A 21,884-nucleotide genomic window follows, 5' to 3' on the forward strand; every position below is an offset into this window, starting at 1 on the left:
GCGGAGCGGCACTGCGGGCATGCGTGAAGCCTCCCCCAGCCCGCCCGACGCCCGTCATTGGCCCCGAGCGGCGGGGCGGTGGTGGCGGGGTGGCCGTGCCCGCCCTCCCGTGCCGCCGCTCCCCTCACGCCGCCCGGCCAAGTTTAAACACCCCCCCAGACCTCTGTCGCCTGATCGCAGCCTGAGTTCCGGGGAGTTGTGAGGGGCTGTGATCTGGGTGAGGGACTGCCCGGTGAGGGGAGGCCGTCGGGCAAGGGGCGAGCGACTGCCGAAGGGGGACCCGGCGGGAACGCGCCCCGCCGCCGCCTATGAGGGCGCCGCGGGGCCGGGCGAGCTATGGACGGCGGCGGCGGGGCGCCGCCCGCCCTGGAGAAGAACGCGGCGGAGCTGACGGTTATGGACGTCTACGACATCGCCTCGGCCGTGGGGCAGGAGTTTGAGCGGGTGATCGACCAGCATGGCTGCGAGGCCATCGCCCGCCTCATGCCCAAGGTGGTGCGGGTGCTGGAGATCCTGGAGGTGCTGGTCAGCCGTAACCACATCAACCCCGAGATGGAGGAGCTGCGCCTGGAGCTAGACCGCTTGCGCCTAGAGAGGATGGACCGCATCGAGAAGGAGCGAAAGCATCAGAAGGTGCGGGCGGGGAGCGGGGGGGAGGCGGCGGGGCAGGGCTGTCTCCGCCTGCCGCAGCCCGGCCCGGGGGGAGCCGGGGCCCTGGCTGTCCGCGTCCCCGTTCCCGTCCCCCCCTCCGCAGCCACTGGGGAAAACAAAGAGGGAGGCGGAGGGTGCGGAGCAGCGGAAAGCGGGCGGGCGGGACACGAGTGGGTATGAGCAAGGCAGGCTCACGGGAGCTGCGTGGATGCTGCCTGAGCCTCGATGAGGGTTTAGGTGTGTTGTTGTTGGGTGGGGATTTTTCCCTTCCCTCCTGGAAGTTTCCTTCTTCCTTCTCTTTCTCCACCCCTTCCCCAATCACTGCATTTCCTTCCCCTTGTGTTTCCTCGCTTAGGACTCTTGCTCCATCCCATCTCCTGAGGAGCAGACAGTGCTGCTTCCTGCTAGGCCAGGAAAAGTCACTGAGAGTAATATACTTTTCTCTCCGGAGCTGGGAATGATTTAGCGTTCTGGTCTTCGAGGCACGATTATCTGGTAGGCATGTCACAGGAGAGAGATGGAGGACTGAGTGATTTCAGGGTGGTGTTAGAGCTGAAGAGTAGGGAAGAGCACTCTCCCAGATTCCTGCTCCATCCTCTGATGGTAAGATGTTGTCCCTCGGCTTGACCTGGGATGGTCATAGTGTTCCTGGAGCCCACTCCCATGAGGTCATTTCCCATACCCTGTTACATTCAGGTGACAGGACAGCAAGAACTGTGCCGCTGCCTGGAGTGGAAGTGGCAGATCTACTCCTTAAACCATCCATACAACAATTAAATGTCTCTTCTAGTGCCACTGCTGCCTCCTGCTATTCCTGATTGTATGCTGAGATCCAGAATAAAGAGGAGAGAGGGGATATCTGAAATAAAGACCTTCAAGAGCTGGCTTTAATTTAAAGTGTTATGTTTTGAAAAGAGTCAGCTAGGAAACTATGCACTCAGCATATGAAAAATATGCCACAATCCCTGCAACATTTTACAGAGGAAGTCTCAGGGCAGTGTCTCTGACAAGGGTGACAGAAGCTCTTCAGTGTATAAAGTCCTGTGAAGTGTCCAGAGTATTAAGTCAGAAGGCCTGGAGAATAGATAAAAATACATGTACAAAACCTGTGCCTTTCTAATGGATCTAACTTGGAGGCAAGTGAACATCTCTTGCTGATCTGATACCATAGCTAGACCTTCTGCTAGAATCAAGTTAGCTGAGCCTTAGCTGCCAGAAGGTGTTTTGAGAGCCTGTAACCTCTGGAAAGATCTGCCCTAAGTCAGCCTTCCCACTGATTGCAGAGACCCCTGTACTGCCAGTGAACAGTCATTGTTTATCTTGGATATCTACAAAATGCTGTGCGGTAAAGTGGATACTGAACTGAGCCTGGTAACAACACCTAGTATCATTGTACCAGTTGATGTCCTATGTAGATGCTTCTGAAGCTTACATGTGTTAGAAAGTTTCCTAAACATAGCTGCATAACACCGTGCTTGCCAGATGTCTGCTGCTCTCATGCCAGTTAACCATTTCTGCTCCGTGCCAGCTTCTCTAATTGTCACAAAATAGCTCAAGTAGTTTTCAGACAGCACAGACAAAACTTTGGGGGAAATATATCTTAGCAGGGAAAATAAAGTACAAATCCATACTTTTTTTTAACATCTAGTTGATTCCCAGTGCACTGAATCACTACAGAGCAGCAGTGTCATTATTACCTGTGTTCCAGCATGAGTCTGACTCTTCTGCAGGATGGGTACTGGTAAGCAGGAAAAGCTCAGGAACAGTTGTGGCTCAAAGAAAGCCTACAAGATACAATCCAGACAAGCTTTTAGTGTTCATTGCAAGCATTAGTTTATGATATTTTAGCACTTAAAATCTTTATATTTGAATCTGTTTTGTCTGTAAACCTGGTTTAGCACTGCCTGAGGCTTCCTGAACTGGCTGGCACCTAGTGACCCATAGATCTGCTTTCTCTGGCTGATGCTTCTCCTAATGAGGGTTCAGAAGTTAATTTGTGCTCCAATTCATTGAGCTCTTCAACAGCAGTAAATAAGAAAGTTTGCCTGGGCAGACCTTAATATAGTTATGTGTTTACAGTGGGGGCATATCTAAATGAGTTAAATTTAGATATTTTGTGGTCTTGTGTGTTCTGTTTTGTCAATATGCTCAGAGCTGGTGAATGTGCTGGTTTATTATCTAAACTAGGCCAGTGCATTATTTTAGCTACAGAGTTGTAATATGCAGCGTCACTGTAAATAGTCTAGGCATTTGGCAGTCTAAAGTTTCATTATAGGTTTGCTTTTCTCTCAAGATAAAGAATTTCAAGTAAAACAGATATGTTTAATGACATTATTATTATTATTATTAGCTTACAACACCTATATGTTACTTACAATCTATTTACCATCCAGTATTTTCAGCAAGCATTATAAAAGGGCAGCAATGCAGTAAGAAATGCTGGAATAAAATGGCTTTTGGACCTGAAAGGCAGTAGGGCCATGATTTCCCACTATCAGAGTGTGCATTCAAAGCAGAAAGCTACCCTTTAATCTCTAGGCAGAGCTTATTTTAGCCTAGAGCTGTGCTTGGTGGGGATGTCTGAATGTGTTTTGTTGTTAGGTCGGAAAGGGGCAGGCTGGATGAATGTAGAAGTCAGCCAGTGACTCAGCCTGGCTCCTGCAATTTGCATGCAGCTTTTTGTTTTGTTTGAAGCACACACATGAAAATAGAGCAGAAAATGCCCCCCTCTGTGGAATTATGATTTGGCAAAGGCTTTTGGAGCAAATAAAGCTTTAAACACACGGATCTTCCTTGAGGACTTGATAGTTTTTTGTCCTAATTTGACCTTTACGGGGATTGGTGACAGCTGCTCTTGACACACAGTGTCCTGACAAATGGGAGCTGTTGTTTTGACTGGTCTCACTGTCACTAACATAGATGCCAGCAGAGTCATTCCATATAGAACAATTTGCATAAGAAGCAGCAGTTTTGTCTTGTGTTCACCATGTGGAGTTGGAGCTCTGGGCTCCTTGCACAGTGTCGTGCACTCATTTTACACTTGTGTTTCATAACAGAAATTTGGGCTATAGATGCTGCTCTTTCAAAATGAGCATGCCCAGCAGTGACTTCCCTGGCCTGTGCTGTGTGATGTTTATGGGACATTTATAAGATTTTGTGGCTGCTTCCTGGGATGCAGGAGGTAATTCTTGTTCGTATTTGATTATCTTGTCCAACATAGCAGTCCCTATCATCTGGTCCTCACAGTAAAATGTGGCACAAGGAGTCATCCTTTGAATAACTTACACATCCAAAGTGTTTGCATCAGGAATTGTCTCCTTGTGTACTTGTATTCAGCACACAGTAAAAGGAGACTTTGATAGTTGGTTTCTGGATGCTGACATTAGAAAAGTAGATGTCTTCTAAGAGATTTAAAGTAGTCACATTTAATGGTTTTCTATACAAAGCACAGTAGGACTGTTACCAGCCTGATCTGTAAATAGTCCAGCTAAAGATGCTGAACATGTTTAAAAATACAAATGTGTTATATTGATCTACCCTTTAGGAATTAGAACTGGTGGAGGATGTCTGGAGAGGGGAAGCACAGGACCTTCTTACTCAAATTGCACAGCTGCAGGAGGAGAATAAACAACTGATGACAAACTTATCTCACAAAGACATTAATTTCACAGAAGAGGAATTTCAGAAGCATGAAGGCAAGTTTGATACTTGAAATTCAGTACTTGCTTTTGTTATAAAAAGCAATATTTTTATCAAAGTATTTTGACTGGATGTTCTGGCTTTCTTCCTAAAGATTAATGCAGGCCTGGGGCTAGGGGGGGTTGTTTTGTTTTTCACCCAAACAGAAAATATCCAAATACATGATGACACTGAAGACATGATAAGAGGTGCAGGTAGGAGGTAAAACAAAAAAAAAAAGAGCAACTTCTTGTTTGGCTGAAAAGCACCTCTGAATGTAAAGTTTAACTTCTGGATTTTTTTTTTTTCTTTTTTTTCCTATCATTTTCCTTATGAATTCTAACAATTGCCCATTCAGAAATGTTTGTTCCACACCATTATGCACAAAAATAAGTGCAACTGTTGATCTGTTCAGCATAACTGTTAGTAAAGCAGCAAATCAAGATTTCTTTGTCTGAATTATCTCAGTCCATCATATGGAAATGTCATGATAATCTCCTAGAATGGGAGAGATGAGCTTTTACTTTACCTATCTTTAGAGTTCTGTCTCTTGTTTGAGACTTGGAGCAAATTTGAAATAAATAGAGAGATTTCTCATGCAGGGAGTAGGTGAATCCTAAGGAGCTGAAACAGTCAATTTGTGGGCAACTTCATTTTTGAGACAGAATTAAGTTGCAGACATAAGATTCTGACTTGCAAATACAGGTAGATTTCACTGCAGCAACTGAAAGTGTTGCCATCTTCAACTCATCTTCATCAAAGAGCTCTTTCCCAAGAGCAGGGGCAGGTGAGCAGATGTCTCTCTGCTCCACAGTTCATAGCACATCATTCGAGGCTGCTGGCTAACAAGTTGATTTCATGACACTTCACTGGGGTTTAAGCTGAGGAGTCACAAAAAATTAAGGTCCAGCTTCAGGGATGAGGCAGCCTTGAGCTGAGAGATGGGGCAGACAGCTGAGAATGGTAGCAGAGCCTCTCTAGCAGCAAAACCTGCCTGTGATGGTGAGCCAGTCTGAAAGTAGGTGGCTTTCTGAATTATTTGTGCACATACAGGACTCTGGCCCTATGCTCCAAGTCACAGCTCCACTTTGACATAGGTTCAGTTTATCAGTAAAGCTGTGTCCCACTCAAAAGGCTGGCAGACTGTGTGTAGCATGTGAAGCCACTGGCCAGTCTGAAAACCAGACCACACAGCTGAGCCATTGCAGCTCTCCCATAAAACATTAGGAACAAGGGCACATCCTTTTGCAGGTACAGGAGGTTGGGATTCAGTCGAGGCTTGCTGTAGATGGATGAAACTGTCCAACATTACAGAAGTTGCACCTACTTTCTCCCAGAGGCTGAGCACTGCTCACTCACCCTGGAGGGGAGCATAGTGAAATCTTCAAATAGTACAAATTGTTGCACTTTTGAAGTTCACCATTTCTTGACAAATGCAACACTTTCCACGTAGGAGTCAAATAAGCAGTTCAACATCAGCCTTACAAACTCTATTCAAAATTCCAGACCGGCAGTAATGAGTCACTGGCCATGAAGACTGGCATCTGTTACACAGAACCAGCTTCCCCTTTGTTTTCTGCTCTTTTTCATTCCCTTTTCTCTTTCCTCCTTCTAGTGGGTATCTAGCTCACTGCAGCTCATGTGCTTGTATTTAAATATAGCCATACTCTTCACATTCAGCTAGCCAGGCAAATGCCAGGCATGCTTGTCATGTTATTTTTACTGTGTCTACCCAAGTATAATAACAAACAGAACCTACATACTCATCCCAGACATAAGATTCTGGGATCACTGAATTTTTTTGGCCAAAATCAGCAGTTCAAATTGAACCACATTATTTTATAACAACTCCATCTTATTACTGGGACCTGTTACATCAAACTCAACTGTTTTCCTTTTAGGAAATTCTGTCGGTAATGATGGTATAGATTTGTTTTGAATTACTGGTTTGGATAGTGCCAAAAAGCAGTCACGTTGCTTTGTTCAGTCTGCATCACTTGATCAGATATATGTGGAGGAAGATTTCCAAGCTAAATACTTTGTTAGCTGGACTAACTTTGACCAGACTCCAGTTTCCCTGTCTCAGCACGATTTAGTATTGTGATCATGCCTCCCCATAGCGTTAGCCCCTGGGATTAGCAGCTTGCTGCTTGCTCACCAGACAGTTAAAGGAGTTATTTTTAGCACAGGCAACAGCAAATGGTGAATTTGGTGTACAAGACTTCAAGATTCAGCCCTTGCCAATTAACAGTCACATCAGAGCTCACAGAGCCTCATTTCAGCATAGCACTTAAGACAGAGGCAATTCTACTTAACAAGAAGTGTTCCGCACAGAGAGGCTGAGTAGAGCAGGGTTTGTGTGAAAGCAGAACAGAAAATACACAGGAGCTGAGTCTGCAACATCCATTGAGGCTGCTCCTCCCAGCCTCTGAATGAGCACTACTTGATGGTGCTGACTGATGAGAATATCCCAGTACAATGCCATGAGCAGACTTGATCCAGTGTGTGTCAAACAGGACAAGCAGGCTGGTGTTCCACTGCAGCAAGGGCAGCTGCTGTCTCAGGCGGGCTGTGGTAGGATAGGCAAGCAGCAGGATGTCAACAGTTGTGCGAACCTTTTGTGCTGAGGAACCTACAGTTCCCTTTTTAAACTAGAGGCAAATTTTATCCCAAGGATTTAAGCAGTGGTATAGTGCCACAGGCTTTGACTGGCATTTTGGCCCTTTGTGAGAGACCTGTGAACACAACAGGGAGGGGGTCCCTAAACACAAATGTAAGAGATGTTGAGGGTGGTTGTTGTTTGGAGGTGGTTGTGGGGTTTTGGGTTACTTGTTTGGGTGTTTTTTGTTACCTCTTTTTTGGTTTTGTTTTCTTTTTTTTGGGGGGGAGAGGGTGAGTGTCTGCTTTGTTTTGTTTCCTCAACTGCTTTAACTTTTCTTGCCTGAACAATGCTGTGATCACAGCAATCAGCAGGATGCTGCTCATAGGATGTGCCTAGGGAAACCAGCTGGGTGTGCCATTTAAGATCTTGTAGTTATTAAGAGTTTGAATCATTCAGAGATAATTACTTTACATTTAGGACACTTAGTGATTTCCCTCTCCTCTTCCCTAGTCCCTGAGGAAATGGAAGAAGAGGTGACTGTTTCACAAACATTTTGCACCTTTCCTTTCCTTTCCTCTCTTCTTGAAATAATAATAAAAAAATAATGTAGCCATCTGTGCACACAATTGAAGTGTTTTAGGTTCACCAAATGTTAGGGAGAAAAATGAGCACAGTGGGAGGAAAAACAGTCAGCACTCAAAGGTACTTAAATAGCACCTGCTATCCAGAGATCTCAAAGTATCTCACAAGTACTAATGAATATAGCTGCACTCACTATTCCTAGCTTCTACTGGGGGAAAACACCAATCTAAAGCTTCACTGCAGTCCCTTTGTACTTCAAGGCAAAGTTTGGGATAGTTTGTGTTTGTTTGTGTGTTTTAAATACAGCCTTGAGCCTGGCTGCAGAAGCTGGGTCTAGGAGCCTGGAGTGGGGTTTGAGGATACAGTAGTGTACCAGACCTGTGCTTCACTAGGAAAGCATGGTTAAATAGTTAAGCAGCAATATATGCCAGTGTCTGCTTTCCCTCTCTGGGGGGTATGAGCTGTTATCACCAGGAAAAAATTAAATTATCCTGTAAAGCACCTACAGCAGAGAGATGATAAGGACCAGAGCCCAAAAATAGAGCAGGCTAACTTACTACAGACTGTACAAAGATGAGGATGTGAACACCATCTCACTCTCAGCTGTTTGCTGGGGTATGACAGGACCATGTCCTCTGAAACACCTTCTTTACACATTTCACAGGGCCTTGGCCAGCTGGTTCTACAGATTATCACACAGATGCCCATGCTCCCTGAGGCACCATGTGAACACTGGAGTAAAAACACTGAGACAACAAGATGTAGCAGCATCACTCCCCTGTTCAATTTTTTTCTGAGGACTGTCAGTTCCTTTTTAAAGAAGTTTCTCTGCAGTGGATTTACAGAGGAGATTGTGTCATCTGTCTTCCCTGTTACCTTTGAAGTAACCTTTAAAGCATCTTCCACCAGCATGTATCTAATTCTAGCAGCAGGCAACTTCCAGAGTCTTTACCTAAATATTTCTCACTGCTATTGTTCTCAGTCTCAGCAGCTCTTGATTGCTGTGTTCTTTTTTAACCAGGAATGTCAGAGAGAGAGCGGCAAGTCATGAAGAAGCTGAAGGAAGTGGTAGATAAACAAAGGGATGAAATCAGAGCAAAGGACCGGGAACTTGGACTTAAAAATGAAGATGTAGAAGCTGTAAGTGGCTCTTTGTCTTTTTCTCATTTCTCAGACCCATACTACCATAGCCAGGAGTGCAATATGAATTACTTCTTCAGGAAGGAGCCTGAGCCCAGCCCTGGTCACTTACTTTTGCCTGCAGTGCACAAAAGGTCACTGAGGGGGTGGATGTCCTAGGAACCACAGCACAAGGGATCAGGGCTTAGTCTTAGGTGAATCACAGACTCCACTGTGACTGGGAATCTCATGATGTCTTGACTCTTTCTATGTCAGGAGGAATGACCTTCTTACCCATATTTTTCTTCCCATCTTCATGCTGCCTCGTGTCCTTAGGCCACCAGACTTCTCTGGTGCTAGTGAGGGCCAGATCTAGATCATCTCTGCTCTACCAAAGCACCTCTGGCAAGTGCTGTGACTTTTCAACTAAGCACTATCCATGTAACACTGAGCAGGTCACATCCTGACTTATGAGAGCGCCTAAGAGCTCAAAGAAAAGTACTTAAAAATTGGATACTAAGGATTCTTCTATCTTGTCTTCCTCCCTTCTACTCTAGGTTAAGATTTGAGTCAGAACTCTGTAAGCCACCTTATCCTTGAATTTTGCTGTTTTGAAACATAGTATGAGAAGTGATGGATTTGCTTTTAACTGGAGCATTCCCTGTTCTAGATGAAAATGTCTCTTTACTCTAGAAATCAATTAAGCTGTGGTGACTGCAACTGTAGCAGATAATTAGATATTAAAAATCCAGTTTGAGGGCGAGGAGGAGGGAAGATAATTTTCTGGAGTAAATTGAAGAGGAACCTGTCAACAGAATGTTTGAGACATAGCCATCATGGCTGATGGCTGAATAGATACTGACCTATTGCATCGATGTTTTGCAGCTTCAGCAGCAGCAGAACAGGTTAATGAAAATTAACCACGATCTGCGGCACCGAATCACTGTTGTTGAAGCTCAAGGGAAGGCACTGATTGAGCAGAAGGTGGAGTTGGAAGCCTATCTACAAACCAAGGAGCAGGAGATGGGCAACCTGCGAGCAGAGCTGGGGAAACTGAGAGAAAAGCTGCAGGGTGAGGACAGCCAAAATGGGGAGGAAGTAAAGGTAAGAGACATTTCCACTCACTCTTTAAATGGCCTTTTAAAAACCTTTGCTCTTCATACCAAGTCCCTCTTTTTTGGATAAATGTGACTGACACACACCAGAGGCAATGGTAAAATCTGAGGACAGCATCTTGAGTTCAGGTGTGGTATGCACACCTGCATGTGGCAAGAAAGGGCCCTTTCTTCCTCAAAGAGGGACCTGGTCTCACAGAGGATGGAGACTTGACTACCCATCGTACACCCTAGGGAGTGTAATCTTAGTGTCATATCTAGGGTGCAGAATTCATCAGATACCAGAATAAATCATTACTTGAAAAGAGTATGTTAAAATCATTATAAGGCAATCCCAAAATCCCTGGAGTATCAGCTGTTAGTTTGTATTGGAGGCCCACAATGTTTTGGTAGTGCTGTGTTAGTGTGTCTGGCTTCATTGTGTTTGTACACATCAACCCTTTTCCTCAAAGGAAAACAAACTGATCCCTTAAACAATTTGGGTTTTTCAAAAGAAGAAAAGCTGACAGATAACTCAAGCCTTGCTGAGAATGCAACTATGCAAGCCTTTGTGGGTCCCAAAGGTGCAACGCTCTGTGGTGGTGGCATGTGAACCATAGTAGAAAAGAAATTGTGTCAGAAGCAGTCCCAGAGGCAATGCAAAACTCATCAGTTGGTCCTCGTTGTGCTTATGGAAATCTTGATCTCTTGGGACTAAGCTGGTCTTTTGCTCCCAAATCAACATATAAATATTTGAAAGCACCTTTTAGAGGAAACAGCTTTGGCCTTATTGCTGCATTTGCTTTCTATTAGAATTTGTGCAGTGAAGTGCTACTGGCATAAATGTTATTGCTTGCACACTCAAATACTTGCAGGAAGAGGCAAAATGACAATCTGCAAACTGAGTTGGTCCTGAAATCAGAGCAGCAGGAATGCAAATTTGAGGGGAGCTTCCTGAGAAAAAGATGAATCTCTGACCTGTGGCATCCCTTAGTCCTCTTTAGGATTCTTACTGGTTTCCTTTGTGCTTATGACATTACTTCTGTCTTACTAAAGCAAATGTGCAGGAATATACATCGAGAAGCAAAGGCTGAGGAGGTACCCAAGTCCCTCATGGAATGTGACAGCCAGTGTTGTGCTGACATGTCACTGCTGAGTTGGACAGGCACTGTATTAATAATGAAGAGGATGATTTCATTGCTGTTAATTCAGCCAGGACTCACAGCTTTGCAAATGGGGATGTGGAGACTAGGCCTAGAGCCAGCAGGAGTGAAAGTGTCTTCAGTGTCTGGAGAGAAAGGATGCATTCTTCACCTCTCCCTAACTCATCAGTTCTGTGGCAATGGTGCCTCTTCTAATTAGAGCCATTCCCCGCTCCCTCTGCCAGGATGATGGTTGGACAGGAACTGCAGTGGGAAGCTGAAAGCTAGAATAGCTGTGTGCTCTGGAATGGAAGCTGCTTGTTGGCTTCAGTCAAGTACTTTTATTTTGGCTACAGGCTGCTCAGGCTGTGCTGATGTGAGCTAAATCCAGGAAGAATAGTTTGTTTAGATAAAGATGTGGGGCAAATATACCACCAAAAGGAGAGGCATCAGCTCTGACCCTAATCTAGAGGAGCCTGGGAAATTTCCTTTGAACCTCTCATTAGATTGCGTCAATATTTATTGTAGTCTGTGTAAAGAAATGCATCCGAGTGAATGGGGTGAATCAAACAAAAGGGCACTGAGTGTTACTTTGCTGCTTTGTCTTTGCAGGACAAAGACTGCAATCCCTGCAGTAGAAACTGGTAGTGCACCAACCTTAGCCTAGCCACGTTGATCCTGAAATCATGTATCAATAGACAGCAAAACTGCTTCACAAACGCATGAGCTCGAAAGGGGACAGGATGAGGCTTCGAAAAAGTGGACTCTTTAAGAGTTCAGTACTTAGCTCCTCAGATTTCCAGCTTGTATCTGAGCAAGGTGTCATTGCAACAGCATTGCTCTGACACTCTGATCTCTGCATCCTGCTAGGAGGACAAGTGGCTGACCTGGCTGCTGGCATCTCTGATTTCAGTCCTTGCAAAAAGCATCACATTTCAAATCTGCTTTCACATTTCAAATGTCCTTTGCTGGAACACAGTGCCCTGCATTTATTTGTATTGTTAGAAATCCTGCAAACCTGTAAAGGCTTATAGCTGCTTTTCAGGATCTTGATTGTGAGAGCCTTTCTCAGAAGCCTGTGATTTCTTGTGAACTGGTTCTCAGCTCTGTGCAGACACTGAGTGGAACGACAGTAGAGGATCTGAACGATGGCTGTCTGTGTACTGTGTTTATAAAGACCACATGTTTTCACAAGCAGCTAGGGACAAATAGTTCCGTGCAAGTGCTAGACTCTACCTGGGTGACATGAAGCAGCCTCACAGGCCTGGGAATCCAGTTATGTGTGTAGAGGGCAAGCTCTAGCTTGTTGGGAGCCACAGAAACTGAAGAGTGGGAGGTAAAATTCTTCTGAGCTTCCAATGAACCCTATTCAGGAAAGTAAGGCACAAAGGTACAAGTTGTAAATACCTCATATCTAGCAGTCATCTGTGGTTTCCTTCCATCTTGTACCTAGATCCTGGTGCTAATGCCAGTCCTGCTTTTTTATTAGAGGCATTAAGGAGATATAAACTGAAATCTCCACTTGATATGTTTACATCCAAAGGAGCTGTCTCTGTGGGAGGAGCTGGAAGGAACTGTTATGATTTTTGTCCTGCAGGTTTTTTCAGTGTTTATATAAAAGGCTGGTGTTTGATTTACCACATTTGTTCAAAGTATGAATTTCTTAAACTGGCTCAGTGATCAAAAATTTGACTATCCCTTCTCAGCAGATTTCTGGCAGTCTGGATTCCACGGGACTTTCTCCACAGAAAGCCCACCCATAAGGTGGTCAGATATATGCTCAGGCCTGCTATGTAACTCTGTGTTCCTCAACACGAGAAGGATTCCTGGGAGAAAAGGGCTTTGGTTGTAGGTCACAACAGTTTAAAGCTTCCCCCAAACACCAGGTGAAGAGGCAAAGCTGAGCTCAGACCTTCTTTCAGAGGCCTGCCATGGTCCCACCAGTCCTGTGTGTGTCATTGCTCAGCCCCATGCACAGAAAAGAACAAAGTGATGGGGTCACAGAGTTGTTCCTGCTGACAGTCTTTAACATGAAAACCAATTTAGTTGTAATTTTTTTTCTCTTAAAATTGCCATGTTTCTCTTACAAGAGGATCTAATAGCACTGAAAGCAAGAGATTGGGAACTACACTTAAAAATACTGCAAATTCCTCAGAGTTGCACTTGTGTGGTGAACTGAAAGCCCATGTTTCCATTTCTAGGCAGAACCAAATAATGATGACTGCCTCTCAGAGTCAGAAAAGATGGCAATGGATTTGAAAGATCCAAATCGCCCAAGATTCACCTTGCAAGAGCTCCGAGATGTCCTTCACGAGAGGAATGAATTGAAATCTAAAGTGTTTTTACTTCAAGAGGAGCTTTTGTATTACAAGAGGTGGGTTAGCTCTCCCCTGCTGTGGCACGCTGTACACAGAGGAGCCACAGGGCAGATCTAGAAGCAGTAAATGTGCTCTTTGGTGGCATCCAATAAACTTACTCTTCTGCAAAGGCTTAAACCAGAGGTTGCAAGCATACAGCTTTAGTTTGGATTTGGTTCCTTGAAACCAGGAAAAATTACATCCCTCCCTAACTCCCAGGTTTCCTGGGCATCTTAGAAAGATTACAAACATTCAATACTTTTGAGCTTTCAAAAATGAACATGAGTGGATCTAACAAGAAAATTCTAGGACTTCTATTCAATGTTTTCTTCTTCTCTCTCTTCTTGACACAATGTGAAGAAAATATTGAAAGGAGACTCAGTTCCAGGAGCTGTTGCTTGTTTGACAGAAAAGCCTCCCGTTAATTTCCATGGACCCTGAACAGATCTTTTTTGCATTTCTTAATCATAGTACCACCTCAGACTGAATTTTAGAATTAAAGTGCTCCTGTGGCTTGGGAGGAGAACATTAATCATGTTTTCTTTCTTTCAAGTGAGGACACAGAAGAAGAAATTAGACCTCCTCAACCTACACCCATAATTCAGTCCAAACCCTCAACCCAGCCTGAATCTGGAATCAAACGACTGTAAGTAGTGTATTTTCTAAGGATACTGGATGTAGTCTGCAAATACTGAGTGTTCCTTCTGGGTAGGACAGTTTTAAAGAATTTCAAAACTAAGATAACCACATCCCTAATGTATATGGGAGAGATACTGAAGGGGCAGTTCACACGAATTATGAAACAGAAACTGGCTTTGGCCAAAGTTTTTGCCTATTCCAGGGATGACTTTCAGTCTCAGATTATATCCCGTGGCTGTCAGGCCCTGTCCCTGGGTTTCTTTCTTCTCTCTCTTCTTTTAGCCACCATATTAAATAAGGGAAGACAAACCCATCAGCTTTAATAACCTAAGCATGGTAATAGTTTCCAGGTTTGTTTTATTCATTCAGCCTGACAGGACAGGATTTATCTAGTGAGGGTTTATTTTCTCTCCCTGTCCCTGTGTGTGTGTGTTGTCAACAGTGGACTTGTACATGGGCTTCTAAAGGACAGGAAGGTTCACTGCTGAGAAAACCAAAGAACCCAGGTGCTGTTCTGCCCTGTTAGAACATGCCTTCTGCCCACTTGCAGCCCAGTCCCAGCCGTCTCTGCACTCCCTTCTCACCTCACTCTATGGCTGCCTGGGTGACACACTGGCACATGAACTCTGATGAAAACTGATATTGTGGCTCTCAGTGTGCAGACTGCCCTTACAGATTAAAACAGGGTTACTTTTCCCTCCATTTCAGACCTTTCTTCCTAATCAAACAAAAAGCTGAGGTACAAAAATAGGAGATGGTGTTGCCTATCTCCTCAAGTTTTATGTTTGCCTGTGTATCATGTCCTTTTTTTCCCTGGCCATGCAGTACCTCAAGGAATGAGACATGTGTAGCCTGTGCCCTTTTTGTGGTGTATCCTCACAAAGAAAGACAAACAGAAGTTAAAAAAACAAAAAACAAAAACCAAACATTTTCTCATCTCCAAGATTTGCAAGTTTAGGGAAAATTCTGAGCTCTGATCTCAGACTGACTGATTACATTTGTCTCTACCACTTCCTATGTCAGAGTTTTGATGAAACAATGTAACCAGGAGGCTGAGGAGGAAAAGCACAAAGATTAAAAACGCTCCTTCTGTTTCAGGCAGAAAACACCCTTTTGTTTTCCCTTTAAGGATACGTGCTTGTTTGCCACTGATGTAATGCCTGAAACAGCCATACGTTTCCTTCCTATTCTTGCAGTCTACAAAAGCTGATGTGTCTGATTGATTTTTGCAGCTCACAGACCATGCCACAACGTGTAGGAATATAAGTCACACACACACACACACACACACACACAGTATCACCAAGGTTGGAAGAGACCTCACAGATCATCAAGTCCTAGCTACTCCTAATGATACAGCAATTGTTTGCTTGTTTGTTTTCATTTTAATCTAAGAAATAGCAGTTAGAGTGACTGTGTTGGGGAGAGCTGCATTTGATCACAAGTGAAATGTCTCTCGTGATTTCAACATAATCTTTAACTGACATTAGTCCACAGTTCAAAAAATTATTTGGCACAAGGGAGAACTTCTGAGGAGAATCCTTAGAAAAACAGAGGGTGTTCCAGGTATGGCTGAAGGTGTGTTGGCAGGTTTGTGTGGGGCTGGCTGGGCACATAGCACCCAGCCAGTGCGCTCTTCTCAGCCTCTGAGTTGCATGAGTTGTATAATGCCTAGTGGAAAAGTGCTGAACTCTGTTTACAGAGAAATAGCCTTGCTGCCAGCCAGCCAGAAAGTGTTTCTGCTAGAGGAGCTGCAACGTTTCAAATGAGTATTTCAGCTGCCTGCAGATGGCCTCTTTCTGCATGTAAAGCAATGCAGGTTCTTTTGGAACAGTTACACAGGCTCTTTAACCAAATAGCTTGCATAGGAGGTTATTTCAAGATTTCACCTGCAATACTGTTTTTTAGCTTGAAATTATCAAACATTTGTAACTGTAATGCTGGTCCTATCTAACCCTGTTCTCTGTGCAAATATCCAGTAGTCACAGCAGAGTCCTGTTTTGTATCTCTTAACATACACCTTCATCCTCCGTTCCATTATGTATGTGCCTGTTTGTCTCTTGGGAAGAAAAATGTGCACTTTGCTCTGCATTGCTAGAGGTGGTAATACCTTGATGAAATCCAACCTAGATTGCAGGCTGCCTCACAACGGGAAAAGTGGTATCTTTTAGAAATTCCAAAGCAACTTAAATCATTACAATGACTAAATATGACTTTTTCACTGAGGAGAACTGTCTTGGGTGATGCAGATCCACCTCTCCCTGTAATGTGTCCTGTGTGGTAATTCAAAGTAACTCCGTGTATCATGTTTGCCTCTTTTCTTTTTAATGGAATGCTTTTCCTTTCCCTTGCTCCAGTCTCACCTCTTCTGTGTCTGTACTTTCCTGACCAGGATCTTTACAGCCATAATGCCCATGGTAGCAGCTGGATTGATTCCAGATGATCCCACATTGCAGCCAATACGAAGACTTGTGTCCCTTGTAGGAGTTTTCTTTTAACGTTTGGTACCGTGGTTTCCTCATGCATGCCCCTGTGATGATGTGCACTGCTGGTTGCATTCTCTTTGGCTGCCCGTGAGATCACAGAAGAACCAAGTGCCAATCAGAATGACCAGTCAGTGCACAGCTCATCATAGTCTTCCATGCTCATCCTCAAGTACTGACATTTTATCACATTTTGCCTTAGTTTTACCACGCTCAACCAATCCTTACTCCTTAGAAAACTGGTTTAATATGCAGCTTTAACCAGCATCTGTTAATTTTGCTTACTAAGCCTGCCTATCCACAATTCACACCAGTGCCTTTCCAGAAACCCATCTCATTCTAATGAGTGGTTACAGATGAGTTGGTTAGATTTACAGAATCTAATGGGTGATGCCTACATTAATTTCCAGTGTTAATTATAGGCTGTTGCTTCCACATCTTTCTATCTCCACACTGTATATTTTGTCTCTAATGATGTATTTTCGAATAGACTACACACTCTCAATAATCAGTTCTATCATTCTATTCATGGCTGTCCCTGGAAGACATAATGGTAATTGCTAATGCACAGTCTCTGCATTAAAATCGCTGTTTTAGTGATCTTTGTATTTACAGCAGCAAAGGAGTATTTAAGTTTCTTTCCTTTCCATACAGATGTGCCTTTCCAAACACTCCCCATGAGACTTTTCTAAGCATACAAACAATTTTCATTGTTTTAGAAGAGATTTAGAAAGCCTAACCCTTCTGCTTCATGTAGAGATTTTATGAACATATTTTCCTTTTACTTGATTTCATCATGAAGTGAACAATTACTGAACTTTGACATTTGAAACTTACTGCATAAATACAGCAGTCCTTTGTGTGGACTTCAAGATCCTAAGCCTGGCCATGCAGGACCAAACATGCTCAGCAGAAAGCCTCAGTGACTAGATACTTCTTTTATCAGCTGCAATTGGATCTGGTCCTGCAAAGACATAGCACATGTGTGTGAATTTCTGAGCTCCTGTGATGAAGGTGGTAGAAAAATATGAGGCTAATTAAATGCAAAAGACTTATTTCACTACTAAGGCTGCACATTTAAAGCTAGGAAATGCAAAAGTTCAGGTCCTGCTAACAACATCAGCCATCTGACATTGCAATTGTGTAGCTTTTTAGATCACTTTCTAGTCAATAAATAATTATTCTTAATATTCTTGACATTATGAATAATTATCATCATGCTTACCTGCATGTATGAGAGGATATTTTTTCAGGAAAGCTCCCTTACACCTGACCTGACACTCAAAAACAGCCTCCTATGTGACTATAGACATGGAAGGCAGAACTGTCTGCTCTGCACAAGGTGGCTTGGACAGGACCATGGTATTTAGGAGGAAACTTCAGGGTGTGTGGGTGGAGGAAGAATGCTGAGGCCAGTGGGATGTGGACACAGGGTCAGGTTTATGACCTGACAAATACTCCATCACCTGTCAAAGCTGAGTTTGTATTTGCATAGTCCTGATGTAGCAGCAATTAACAATTCCTGTCCTGGATCATGCTGGGTATTGTGCAAGCAAAACAGTATATTCCTCCTAAAGTGCACCAGTAAAACCAGAAAAGCTTGCAGCCAACTCAGCCTTTCATAGCCAGAACCACAACTTTTGCATTTCTCAGCAGACCTAGACACTGCTCTAACACCTCTTCTACTGAACTCATGATGAATGTGGAATTTACCTAATCAAGTAACTTCCTCCTGGACAAATGAAACTCTACTGAGGATTTCTCCAACTGTATTTTTTTAGCTCTGTTGACAGCTGGCAAGTTGTTGTATTAAATGGCTGTTGGTTCATGTACGTCACTAGCTCCAAGCACCCGAGCTGTGACACTGGTTGAGAGCCTTCCTCCTGCAAACTCCTGTGCTCGTAGCTGCACTGAACTGTTGATGTTTGCAGGAATCAAGCCTACCAAAGTCTCTACACTTGGAAAAAAGGGGAGGCTTATTTCCCTATCTTACAAATTTCCCTGCTGACAATCTTGTAAACATTCTCTATTTCTTGCTTTATGGTGAAATATACAGATTTAATGCCTAAGATACCACTTTACTTATGCCAAGAAACTAACCTGTATTGTGTTGCTTCTTTATCTCAGGGCTGGGTATCTAAATGATACCTGCCCCTTGGAGAGTCAACAGCATTTAGAGCTTATTTAAAGCCTCCATAGCCAAGCTGCTTGAGATTGCAATGACTTCATCTCTAATAACGTTTTGACATGCACCCCAATCAGGCTTCACTGCCTTGATTTTTGCAGATGCAAACAGATTTTTTTCTGCTCTGTGTTTTGTTGTGCTGTGTATCGTGTCGGGTGTTTGAAGAGTTTCCAAGATAGTAAGCAGTTTTCTTTCTTTTCCCTCCCTTCCCGGAAGGTTTAGTTTCTTCTCTCGTGATAAGAAACGTTTGCAGGCATCACAGAAAAATGTCCACTTCCAGGATACTTTTGGAGAATGGTCAAATTCAAATAAAGGTGACTCCTACACTGAACAAGGACAAGAAGCCCTGCAGCACCTGTGACTAAAACCTTGAGGCGTTCAGTTTATCACAGTAGATCTCGACACTCTAGTAACAAGAAGCTTCTATAAACAAATCTGGCAAGTCATCACTTTCCTTTGCCTTGCACACCTCAGTGGTTGTGTTCCAGATGCACTCTTCAAAAGAGATCTCTCACTGTTTACTTGGGACTGTTGGCTGAAAACAGAATCCAAGCTTTGTAGGAACAGTCAATACCCTGGGCCATCAAAGCTTTTAGATGACTTGTGCTGAGTAACAAGTCCATGGTCTTGTCCATGCATTAACTACAGCAACACAAGCTTCTTTAAACCAAAAAAGGACATGTGCCATTATCAAGAGTTTGTTTGCAGTGTACAATATCTAGTGGCAAAGACTCTTTTACCCTGTTTGTTAACACTATTGGTTGTTTGCCTTTTATTTCTGTAAGAATCTTTTCAAGAGGGATATGACAGCTGGTCACACTCCATGGCAGGTCCCAGGACTGCTGCGTCCTGTTGCGTTCTGCTGGCATCTGCATTTTGCAGAGTAACCCCTTGGAACTCCACCTGATACAAACTGATAGACTGGAGTAGCCTTGAGAGGGACAGTAAGAGTAACTTTGCCTTGCTGCTGATAGTGCCTAAAGCATGATGAAACTGATAGATGAGGTGAGCGTGCCTTGAGTTTTGCCATGAGTTCTGCAGTATGAATGGGAGAGAAATTGGTTACAAGGAGGAATTGTAACATTTAATATTTTCCTTCTTGTCAGTAGCAGAGAGCTGCTACAAAGGAATTGGGTCTTTCCCACAGACATGTTTTTAATTAAGTCATCCTCCACTTTTCTGTCCAGATGAGACTGCCTAACTTCAGAGTGAAAGACACTCTCAGCTAGCTGACATGAACTCTTTTCACTGACTTCGAGATGACTCCCAGCTCAGAACGTTCTGACTAGGTGGGCAGAGTGAATGAATCCTATGTGTGCAGCTGCTCCACTGGTTCTGGCTGATCTTTAGGGTAGCCTGCAATTACAGGGGCCTAACCTGCCAGTGAAAACCCTCTACAGCTGAACTGCTGGGTGGTGGGATGTGGATCTGTTTGGCAATTGAGCTTGGGAGGAGACCCCAGGGTCTGCCTGAGGTTGTGCTTACAAAATCCATGACACTAAAGCCCAGTGTAGTGTAACTGTTGGGCACCGTGTGGTGTCAGCACACGCCCTGCCCCTGCACTACACACTCCACATGAGCCAGGCAGGAGAGGGTGAGTGCATCCACACCTCCTTGTGCAAGGAGCACTAAGGTCTTTGTGAACTGGGGACACGGCAGAAGAGTCCCTGCTGGAGCACCATAGTTCTGGTGAGGAGTATCTTCTTATAATGAGGCTACAGGTAACTTCTTAGTGCAAGAGGCTGTGAGCTGCTGTTGGCGCGTTGCAACTACACTGCTTGGTATGCAGTCTCTTCTGAGGAGTGGCACTAAGCAGTAAACAATGTTCAGGCTGGCATAAAGCTCCAACTACTCCAGGTACCAAGTGCAGGAAGAAGTCTTGAAGAATTTCTGCATGACAGCAAGTGAAAGTACTTAGTGCAGGACAGTTGTTCTTAATGCAGGCTAATCCAAGACTTTGGATTCCTTAAGGTGCACAGGCAGCAAATGGCTCTTGGCCCATCTGTGATGACACTGCCAGGAAGTGGGCTGAAGGCTGCTCTGCTCCTGACAGCAGCTGTGCTGTGTGTTGAACAGGAACCTTCCATGTGCTCTAGCAAAGTGTTTACTGTGCCTCCCTTGTGTCCCTACAGTTCAGGGCAGGGAAGAAATGTGGCCTTATATGAAAGACACCTGCATCTGAAATAGTGATGGGATGCTGGTACGGGGCAGTTATTTTTGCCTGGTTGCCTTTTGGTAACATGTCCTAAGTTTTATGCTTACAGAAAGTTGTATCCATAAAAGAGCAGCACTTCCCCCTTGTGTGAAAAACTGTTAAATGGGGAGAGTGTCTTTGTTTCATGACACATAAGTGGGTAAGATCTCGATTTCACTTCAATATTAAGAAAAAAAAAGCACACTACAGTTGTGTCAGGCAATTAAATTGTGACTGATGCCCACTGAGTCTCTCCTAATGTGGTCTGCAGTCGTTGGACACGTTTACAAGAGATGCAGAGATCAGAATAAGCACAAGAATGCAGTGGGTGAAGGGCCTGAATAAGCACATCACTTCTGAAATCAGCTGAGAGCAATGAACTGGGATAACAGAAACAGCCAGACTCAAAAGATTTTCCCCAGCACCTAAGCTGGTGTATTAAAGGGATGTCTCCTGGTCCAGAGCACACAAAGCTCATCCTGTGTGCTGCAACCAGCACACTGTAGTCAGATCTGCACCCAGCTCAATGGCACTAAGCAGTACAACCTCCTCCCACTCATCTCTAGCCCATTACCTCAAGACTCTGATTACTTCTCCTGCCCTGCTAGCATTAACACTTCACTCCCTGTGTTGTCATGTTTGAAAAGCTAAGGTTATACACTCCAAGTGCCATCAGAAAGGATGGTAGGTAGGGAAGAGGATGTAAAGATTTGGAGAGATCATCTTTTGTTTCTCAACTAAAATCTCCTTTTCTAAGAAGGGCCAGGATGTTGACAGGTAAGGGGTGAACAATCCTGTCTGTGAAGCACAGGATCACTGGAGTTTTTTGGGTTGATTTTTGTTGTTGTTAGGCAGTAAATAATTTTAACAGTTTAATAAATATTTCTGAAAACCAAGCATTTCTATAAGACTTGTGTCCTTTCTGGGTTTTGTGAGAAGTTAATACCATCTCTTTTTTGCAAATCCTGCACATGGGTCTGTCTCCTTTCCCCTGAAAAATGCCTGTCCAACTCTTCATGGAAATAGAACCTCAAACCAGGCAAGACTAGGATAAGTCCATTCAGAGGCTGACAAAAAAAAGTAATCATCTAAAATACCTTAGGAAATAATTAGGATTTGTTTATAATGACAAAGAATGTGACAGAGCCTTCTCTAGAA

At 43.9% G+C, this 21,884-nt stretch overlaps 2 protein-coding genes across 6 annotated transcripts in view; one reads left to right on the plus strand and one right to left on the minus strand.

Moving 5' to 3' along the window:
• Positions 1-59: 59 nt before the first annotated feature.
• RILPL1 (Rab interacting lysosomal protein like 1) lies at positions 60-21,622 on the plus strand. Of its 3 annotated transcripts, XM_064168374.1 has the most exons (8): positions 61-633; positions 4,196-4,346; positions 8,535-8,653; positions 9,518-9,736; positions 13,070-13,242; positions 13,779-13,871; positions 16,257-16,344; positions 18,749-18,842. In XM_064168374.1, the coding sequence occupies exons 1-8, from the start codon at positions 337-339 to the stop codon at positions 18,752-18,754; spliced, it is 1,146 nt and encodes a 381-aa protein (XP_064024444.1). In that variant the 5' UTR covers positions 61-336; the 3' UTR covers positions 18,755-18,842. The 3 variants fall into 3 exon arrangements, with proteins under 3 accessions (XP_064024445.1, XP_064024444.1, XP_064024443.1); XM_064168375.1 differs by lacking the exons at positions 16,257-16,344; positions 18,749-18,842 and adding an exon at positions 17,002-18,541 and having other exon boundaries at positions 60-633; XM_064168373.1 differs by lacking the exon at positions 16,257-16,344 and having other exon boundaries at positions 64-633; positions 18,749-21,622.
• The window catches only part of SNRNP35 (small nuclear ribonucleoprotein U11/U12 subunit 35), a 44,180-nt gene continuing 23,803 nt past the window's right edge, over positions 1,508-21,884 (minus strand). For 2 of the 3 annotated variants that reach the window (XR_010307817.1, XR_010307816.1), the window contains exons 2-3: positions 17,185-17,311; positions 1,508-2,435 (exon numbers count right to left, since the gene is read on the minus strand). The gene's annotated coding sequence lies outside the window, so the exon portion shown is untranslated. Of the gene's footprint in view, positions 2,436-16,227; positions 16,432-17,184; positions 17,312-21,884 lie in introns of those variants that run through there. The other variant, XR_010307818.1, reaches the window with a different exon arrangement.

Source organism: Pogoniulus pusillus, chromosome 30 (assembly GCF_015220805.1).
Source record: "Pogoniulus pusillus isolate bPogPus1 chromosome 30, bPogPus1.pri, whole genome shotgun sequence".
NCBI classification, from domain to species: Eukaryota; Metazoa; Chordata; class Aves; order Piciformes; family Lybiidae; genus Pogoniulus; species Pogoniulus pusillus.